Source organism: Cavia porcellus, unplaced genomic scaffold, assembly GCF_034190915.1.
Source record: "Cavia porcellus strain 051 isolate PalLab524CR breed Dunkin Hartley unplaced genomic scaffold, mCavPor4.1 scaffold_18, whole genome shotgun sequence".
Lineage (NCBI taxonomy): Eukaryota > Metazoa > Chordata > Mammalia > Rodentia > Caviidae > Cavia > Cavia porcellus.
The window spans coordinates 42,413,635-42,423,358 of NW_026947501.1; the positions used below are offsets into that span (position 1 = coordinate 42,413,635).

At 40.4% G+C, this 9,724-nt stretch overlaps 1 gene segment (V, D, J or C); it reads right to left on the bottom strand.

The window, feature by feature from the left end:
- Window positions 1-2,979: 2,979 nt before the first annotated feature.
- On the bottom strand, window positions 2,980-3,497 carry LOC134471437 (immunoglobulin kappa variable 1-39-like). The segment is given in 2 exon segments: window positions 2,980-3,311; window positions 3,443-3,497. Coding segments are annotated over 2 exon segments (387 nt in total).
- Window positions 3,498-9,724: the final 6,227 nt, after the last annotated feature.

Consider the following 9,724-nt stretch of genomic DNA (forward strand, 5'->3'; position numbering starts at 1 on the left):
TGGGAGAGATCTGGACCAGGGACCAGTTGTTCTCAGCAATGTTCTCATTGCTCCTTCAGGGGCAGAGGCTAAGAAGGGGTTAGTAAATGTCCCATTCACAGAGTATTACTTACTCAGCTCCTAATATGCTAAGAAAGATGAAAAGCATGCATTAAACAAGTAAATAGATAAATTGCTTATTTGCAATATGCATGTAATATGTTAAGTGTTAAACTAATGAAGTGAATATGATTATTTTAATATATTTCATAATGTATTATTGTAAATTCTGGCAAATTTAAAATGAACAGTGAAAGCCCAGAGTTGTCTCATTATATCCTGCTCCCTCCCCACTGCCCTGTATGAGCAGAATGAAGCTTTCAGTCCACCCTCATCCTCTGTAGACTGAGCAATCACCTGGACCCATTACTGAGAACTCTGGAGAGCAGCAGGGGAGCAGGTCTGCATCACAGTCTCTGTGCCCCCCACCTGTCACTCCTCTAAGGGATTTCTCCAATGTGTCTCTTCTGCATCAATGAACCCAGTTGAGTTGTGAGAGCTGTCACCTCCACCTCTGAAAGCATGAGGCCCCTTCACTCGTGTTTCACTTACTGCTGGCCACATTCAGAGTTGTGGCCCTTTTCTCTCACCTGTTCTGCTTCATTGCTGAAGCAGACACCTCCTGGGAAGGTCATCATAGTTGGGTACCTTAACAATTACAAAGTAATACAGGAAATACTAAAGAATTAGCCAATGAAAAAGGCGTGACCCATTTTGCACAGAGGTCCCCTGGCAGGTGAGCTTAGAGAGCTAGTCAGAGCTCCCTGCATTAGAGGCTCCCTAGTGGGAAAGCATTACATCTACAGTCCTTGTGTTCCTAGTATGAGACCTCCTTGCTGGTTTATTGTGGTGCTGTTCACTACCAAATGGAACATTTGTAACACAGCACAATTTTATTTTATTTTTGTTATTTTATCTTATTAATTTTTGTTTTTGTGGTCCTAATATCTTAGTTAAATTTTTCACTCACAATCGTGAAGCAGATTCTCTGGTATCCACTACTGGTCAAAATTCTGGAAAAAAAATTAAAATGATTCCTCTTCCTAAGATATAGATTGGGCAAAGAACAAGGTGAGCTGTAGACCACCTAGGGTGGAGTGACAGGCAGTGTTGGAAGGCTGAGCAGCCATGATCTTGATCTGCTAACCCAGCCCCATCGCCCCATCCCCAAACCCTTCAAGAGCAGCCTGTGAGAATTCCATCACCCTATGTGACCTGCACAGTGGTTGGTGATTGGCTGCAGCTGTGGCAACTGAGAAATGGGAAGAACCCAGAAGCACAGAGCTCCAGCAACTGACTCTCCATCTCTCCCTCTCCAGTGTCCTCAATGGGTTCTGAAGAAAGGAATGGAGCTAGCCTCAGAACACAGGCACATTCCTGCTTCCTCCAATATCTGCTTCAATTACGGGTACCCGGGATCATCAGAATCATGCCAGAGAGTTTAGCATCTCCCAGCAAAGACTGCCTGAATGGTTACTGAAAACATGATCTTGGACAATGGAACAGTTCAACTGCAACTACGGGACATAGCTGTCCTAGACTGGTCAAGAGCTTAACTGCAGATACATTGCTGACTCCAAAGCAGTGTTGTTCATAGTATCACCAGGGTTAAATCACTCTGGGACCCTTCCAAGAAAACCAATGTTGTTGAAACATAAAGAGCCAGTGATATCACATACAGTGCTCAGACGGAAGGGCCGTTGTGAAGTAGCACATACTTTTCTACAGACATATGTCAGCAAGTTGAAAATGAAAATACAGCAGCAATGTACAGGTATTCTTTTTATTTTAGCATTTATTAAATGTTGGGTTTTTAAGTCTATGTAGTTTGGTTGATGAACTAATGATGTATGTCTGTACAGTTTGGTTCATTTGTGATAAAATCTTCTGTTTAAACTTCATGTATTATTTCAGCTATAGTGACATAGTATTTTGCTTTTCTAAACTATTCAGTCATTAGTTGTTTTGTTGATAAAGCTAGAGCTTTGTCAATGAGGTACATGTCTTTTCCTTGAAATCCTATGAATAAAAGGAACTGAGAGTGCATTTTTTTCATATTTACTGCTTGTCAGGAGGTTCTCTATCAGATAATAAACACAATTATAGGTATATTGTTAGCCTGGTATGCAGGGAAACAACAGAGGAGAGACAGACAGGCTTTGTAAAAGTGCAGTGTAATACTCAGGATTTTCATTAGTGTGCTCCATACTGTAATGTATTGGGAGATTAATTTTTTAAACACTTCCATAATATAAATTTGAATATTTACTCATTCTTGAAGAAGGAAGACTTACAGGAAAGGTACAACATGAATGACTTGCAGGAAATGAGAATGAAGGATTAAAAAGAGGTAGAATCTAGAGAAGTCTCAGGACACAAAAACCACAAACAGCCATAACCAATTTATATTGTACATATCATTAATCATTATCTATATGGTTGTGCTGTTGAAATACACATCGAGTGAACCTTAATGTGAAATATAGATGTTAAATGTGAATTGACCTTGATTGATTATAACAAAATTATAATTGGATGTTGATGATCAAGAGATTGTGTAGGTGTTCACAGCATGGGGTATGAAGGATACACCTCCGAACTTGTTCCTCTGACCTGAAATCTACTTTATAACATGATATAAATCTTTAAAAAGTCTTTCTTGGAACACTTAGCAGGGCCCCTCTGTTTCTATATAAAATACAAAATAATGCCACAGTGCACACAGCTTAAGGTTGACCATCAAATCAGTGTCCTTCAGGAGCTGTGAGCTCTGTGCTCAGAGCTGGGGAGGAAGAAGGAGAGCCAGGGTGTAGAGGAGACTCCCCTACACCTTCTACCAAAACCTCCAGTGACCTTAGAGTCTGTTTTATCTTAGAAATGCTCTGTGTACATGGGAACTCCAGAAAGAGCAGCGGGGCAGCTGAGGGTCACACTTCTTCTCTAGGTGTTTTTTGTTATGGCTTGCATCATTGTGGGAGGTGTACCATAACTATGTTGACAGTAATAAGTTGCAGCGTCCTCAGGCTGCAGGCTGCTGATGGTGAGAGTGAAATCTGTCCCAGTTCCACTGCCACTGAACCTCTGTGGGACCCCAGTGTGAAAGTTGGTTGCACCATAGATCAGCAATTTAGGAGCTTTCCCTGGATTTTGCTGATACCAGAATAACCATTTGTAAATATCCTGACTCACATGACAACTGATGATGACTATGTCACCTAAAGATGCTGATATGGAAGATGGAGACTGGGTCATCTGGATATCAAATCTGGCAACTGATAATGGAAACATAACAAATGCCATTACAATTAATCCTGAAAAACCATAATTGGCTGGCCATTTTTGAAGAGCCAAGAAGCACTGACCACCTAGTACTGAGGAAATCTCCAGTGCTACCCGTCCTTACCTGGCAGCCAGAGCAACAGGAGCCCTAGGAGTTGAGCGGAGACTCTCATGTCCATGCTGTGTGCTGACACTGAGTCCTGAACAGGGTGCGAGCAGCCTGTTCAAATTTTTTTTTTTTTTTTTTGTCTTTTTCTTTTTTTAAATCGGCACCGGGGATCAAACTCAGGACTGCCTGCTTGTAAGGCAGGCACTTATGCCGCTGAGCTAAACCCCCAGCCCTGTTCAAATGTTTTGAAGGCAGTGGGCTGTGCTCCCCAGAACATGAAAATCAAGTGCTAAGTGGGGCTGGGCTCAGCTGCAGGGCTGCCTCATCGCCCCATGGGCCACCTGACAACTGGGGTCCCTGTTCAGACCAGGACAGCCCAAGTTTCCTACAGAAAACATGTTTGTTACATGGGTCATGGGGCAGAATCAGGCTGCTCTCCTGTTACTGGAGTGAATTACTGTCCCCTTCAAAGTCCAGAAATTACTATGCTTGTGCTCCTTATCCAAAGTTACATAACAAAACCTTGGAGAAACAGAAATTAAGGAGAGAAAGTGGACATTTCTGGATTACATTATTAAAAAGAGAAGTAAAGACAGAAAGGGGGTGGAATTTATACATTTTCTGAATGTACTTCAGTTTCTCTATATATTATGTTTTCTAGTCCTTCATGTCTAACAGACACACACATGAGTACATAATTTTCCTAACTTCCTAGGAAGAGCAGCTCTAAACTCCAACCAGATTCTAGCTATTACTTTCTTTTCAAAATAAGTTGGAATCATCTTTGAAGCCAATAATAGTAACTGGAGCAACTATTAAAACCCTCATAGAAAATCTGGATTTTAACAAATTTAGAACCAGTGCATCAGCTTGGATACAGCAGAAAGAACATGTATGCTTCAGTGCGCAGAATTTTCAGTGTTGGTCTCAGTGTTTCATGATCGGAAGAGAGCTGCTTTTAGTGTCTCTGTTCCACAAGTATTCCCATAACTGTTTCTGGAAGAAATTGAGACAAAGCTTTTCATCCCCAACCCTATGACTTCAGGTGAATGAAAAATTTTCCCAGTACCTGTCCACCTCCTTCATTACTCATGTATGTCACTTTGAAGTTGGTCACATGAGCCTCCAATTCCCTCCTCCTGTCTAGGCTGAAAGAGGCTCATTTCGGTACTCTTATGTCTTGACTAAATCTCTTTCAACTGTATTCACGAAGCTCATTCTAGTCTATCAATTCATGTACAAGATTCTATAGAAAATTCAAATGATTTCTCTTAATCAGCTTTCTACTAAGGACAAAGACCACCAGTTGTCCTAAAGATCTAAAAATTTATCAGTAATAGAACAGTGAATATGCCATTGTATCCCACATGATATAACAGATTTAGTTCTGGAAAATACCACAAGTCTCTGAAGACCTTGCAGGAAAAGTTTGTATACTAAAGAATTATGGTATAGATGTATTAATGCCAGCTCATTCTTCCTATCCCAGAGCCCCTTCCAGAACATTGCATGAGAACCTGGACAGCTCCCCTACTGATACACTGAGAGATTGGTGAGCAACTTTGCAACTGTGAAACCTGAGGAATAAGATCCCAGGTGTACTGAGCTCCTGCAAACCACTCTCCACCTCACACTTCCCAGACTTCGCACAGACTGTGAGGAAGGAATGACAGCTAGCCTTGGAGCCCAGGCACATTTCTGCTTCTGCCATCATCTTCTTCCTCTAAGGGTCTCCATCATCAATAGATTCATACCTCACACTTCAACATCTCTCAGCCATGAATTGCTTTGAATTTTCATTGAAAACAACAAACTTGAAAGATAGGAATATAATATCGCAGCTATGTGACCTAGCAGCACTAAATTTGTTGGGAGTTTTACTGTTGGTACATTGGTAACTCTGCTATTATGGGTATTGTTCAAAGTACCGTGAATATTGACTCATTCCAGAAAACTTAAAAAAGCATCGATGAGGTTCAAAAAGAACAATGAGATAATAACGCATAAAGGTCGCAACCAAGGGGACACTTTCAGAATAGCAAACACTTTGCTACAGACATTTGTATTCAAGATACACATGGTAACAAATTTTTCAAGTTTATTCCATATTTTCAGCAGTTTTTAAAGATTGGTTTTTTAAGGCTATATAATATGATTACTTAGACATATAGGTCTGTATCATTTGATTTGCTCATGATAAAGATTTACATTTAAATTGCAATTATACTTTTATCTGTAATGTTATCAGATTATACATTTCTAAATAGTCTAATTTTAGTTGTTTTATTGCATCTAATAAGACCTCTGTCACTGAGGTAATATATATTTACCTTCAGAGACCAAAGAAACCATCAGTGCATTGCTTTAATATTTAGAAGTTATTCTGAGATTTTCTCTAATATGATAAACACACTTGTAGACACATTGCTGTCAGGAAGATAATATCTGAATCACAGCACTGGAAATACCTCCTGAGTTTCTGCAATAATCAGTAGTTTACACAGTATCAAGATGCGAAGAAGACAATGTAACATCACACTTCCTCACTGGAAGTAAATTATCTTCCCCTCTCTCCCTCTCTTCCTCTGCTTCCTGTTTTAATCACCATCATCTTGTGATACACAGACAACATTTGTATTATGAGTTGAACAGAAAAATGTTATTATGTAACCCTCTTCCCACACATCTCTGAGGTTTACTCCAATGAGGCATGGCTTTTTAAACTGCTTTTCTAACACAGTCCCAGTGCGAAAGAAAAATTGTCTTGTTAGAGATTAGTTGGGACAGAACATTTCCTGAAATAAATGTTGATTCAGTGTTGGGGGAGAAAAAAGAAAAACAGCTGAACCCTCAAGAGCACGGGAGTAAAGCTTGGTGAAGTCTCTGCTCTGACTGTAACAATGTGAGTGGCACAGGTAATTTGAACAGCACTGACCAAAATGATTTCCTAACACCCTGTAAAATGGTGCATTTGTGCTGACCCACAGCCTGGCATGAGCCACCCATGTCTGTTCAGCACTAGTAATGGGCATAGTGCAATCAAGGAACTAAGGTTTTAATTTTGATTTATCTAGCAATGTACTTTTCACATTTAATATTTTAAGTAGCACAATTTTAGGGTTACTCAGTACTATCCCTAGGAAGATAAAATTGTTTGAGATTAACCAAGGTCTGCCCCTCCTACTGCACCTGCCTGGGAGGTACTGCAGCTGAGATACACACAACACATGACTGGATCTAGTCTGAAAATTTACATAGCTATTTAAAAATTCATACTTCGAATACATGCAAGGACTTCTCTGTTGCTGTGTTATTCCAAAATTTGCCATAACATGAACTATTTCTCTCTGTCTCTTGTTGAAGATCCCCATTGGACTAGAAGCAAGTGGGCAGGATGTGTGAAAGGACAAATGACTAATTCTAAAAATAGGGAGAGCCAGGTGTGATCTAAAGCCAATTGAACCTGAGGAATTCAGGGCAGTGGGTCACAGAGCACAGTAAACTGTCCATTCAGAGAGCAGGTGAAGTGCAACGCAGGTGTCCTTTAAGGAACAATTCAAGGGATGGAGAGAGAGGTTGTAATCTCAGAACTGTGTCCAGGCTGCTTCCCTGAAATCTCCAGAGACCTCAATGTCAGCTTTAACTGGGCTGGAGAAGAATTTACCGTTGAGTGTGAAGGGAGCTGGGCATTCGCCCCTGTGTGCTAATGGCCAGAGTGACCCCTGTTCCAGATCTATTTGGCTGACTCAGTCTGTCATCCTGTGCAGGCAGCAGTGGTGAGAGGAGGGGCTGGAGAACAGGTGGCTCCTCCTGTGAGCTATGGATGCTATCGATACTTGGGCAAGAATCATGAGTGTCTTCAACCACCAAGACCAAGTAAACACACAGATCTGATCAGACACCAAACAGATAACAGCTTCCCCTGCAATGTGTTCCATGCTAATCCACTGAGGTGGAAGCCCCAACAGTTTACCCAACAGTTACCCCGAGAATCATGACAGGGCCAGAACAAAGCCCAACCTCTCATCTACCAGGTTCCTCCTGAGGCTGCTCCTGCTAAAGAAAGTTTAGGATGGGACACTGGTCTCCCCACACTGCCACAGAGGATCAAATTATTATGGACTGGGGAGACATTTTATATTGTTTCAATTCTAGATGCTGGAAAAAAGCATGGTGTCCTTCAGGTGATCAATTTGTTTTAGGCTGTCTTCTTATATTTCAACATTTTTGCTGTGTTCTCAGGAAGATTTTCCTCTGTAGCAATGAGGGCAGTAAAATGCGGTGTCTCAAATGTGTCTTCTTCTAAAATCATTAGCACTTTGGAATTTCTACCAAAGTATATGATCTCATTTAACCTTTATTCACTTATAGTAGGCTCTTTTTCTAAAAATATCCATGTTAGAATAGAGCTTCAGCATCTAAAACTGGGAATATAATGCATTCCTAAAAATAGTGCCTGTTTGGAGCAACAGACCAGGAGTAGGAGGAAGGACCATGCTTCCAGTCTATGAGCAGACTGGGATTCCCCACAGATCACCACCCTGGAAGCTCATCCCACGTGTCCCTGGTCATGCAGCCACATTGGACCAAGGCACCCTGCTGAGAGAGCCACTCTCAGTGCCCTAGACTGTCAAGACTAGAGGGATGGCCATATTTTTTTGTGGAGCTTCTCTGCCGTCTAGAGGTGGATTCCTGATCTTTCATTTTCTAGGATTTTAGAAGCTGGGACCCGGTGCAACTTTTGCTTTAGATTTTAGTGTCACTCTAGAAGATAAAATAAAGAAAATATGAAAAGCACTTTTCTTAGTCATATGAAACACAAAACAATATTTTGTGAAAAATATATTAGAAAGTAATAATAGTATATGGTGTGTTATGGATTTAAAACTATGACAGTTCAAGTAATAAACAAAAAGCATTCCTCTTACAAAAAAGCAACAAATTAAAGGATAAAGCTGTATTTCAAATGCACATTTATACTGATAGTTAAGTGAAATAATCTGACAATTTGTCATATATTTTAAGTTGTATTTCAAACAACACAATGTATTATTTGGAATTTTAGAGCTTCACTTCACCACCTTCTTTGCTCCCTAATCCCATATCTATGTGTATTTATTTGTATATTTTTTATTATTTGTTTTTCTGTCATATGAAGACACATGATAATAGCGCTTTTGTATTCAACATACTTTATTTAGCATTTTGGACTCAAATTGCATCCATTTGCCTATAAATGTCTCAAGTTATGCTTCTTCATGGCAGAGCAGTACTCAGTGGTGTACATATCACACTCTTTTTGCCCCTTCATCCACTGATAAACACACACATTGTTTGCAATATCCAGCTATTACCAATGTGTTGCTGTAAACATGGATTTGCATATATCCCTGTAATATAGTGAATTTAACTCCCTCAAAGAATGCCTAGAAAGAGGACAGCTAGGTCAAATGGAATAAAAAGAAATGCTAGCGAAGATGTTGAGGAAAAGAAACTCTTCTACATTGCTGGTTGGAATATAAACCGGTGCAACCACAAGAGAAATCAGTGTGGAGATTCCCAGCAAGTCTGGGCTGAGTCTCTTCACTGTTAGTTATGAAACTGACACTGCATCCATCACTAGGCCAAACACTATATTATTTTCTGTCTCACAAAATCATAAAAGCATTTAGTCAATAATGATACACAGTGACTTTGTCACTTGAGCTGTGAATAAGAATTCCTGACCCTGAAGGTGTGTAGTTTCATGGTCACGGAACCTCGGTTTTCTTCCAAGTCTCTTCATATCACTGCTTTGGCATTAGATGATGTTTGAAGGGAAGACAAACCAGATTCTCTTGGTAGAATAGGGCCTCATCCTCGGAAAGGTATCATTTAGCATCTATAGATGCTAGGAAAGATACCTTATATACAAAAATGAATTTGGTAAATGTGACTAAATATTGTGAAATCTGGAGAGTATTGTGGAAAACCTGGATGAAACCAATAGAATGACCAGGATCTTCAAAATGGAGAGGGAAGATGGGAACCAATGGAAAGGAGGGGAGAAGGTTGAAAGGCCTGGGGAGTGATGGGAGGAGGGGCCATAGAACAGGGAGAGAGGAGCATGGGGAAGCTGGAAGGAAGCAGAATCTAAGTCTCCCCTTTCCATGCTCCTGAAGGAAATCATGTCTGACAACTCCTTCTATTACCTCAGAGACTCTTTGGGCCCATGGAGTTCTGAGATAATTGACTTGTGGTCTTTGAAATCAGTAGGGCCATGACCTTGATTAAGTAGCCACAAGGAACACATAGGAA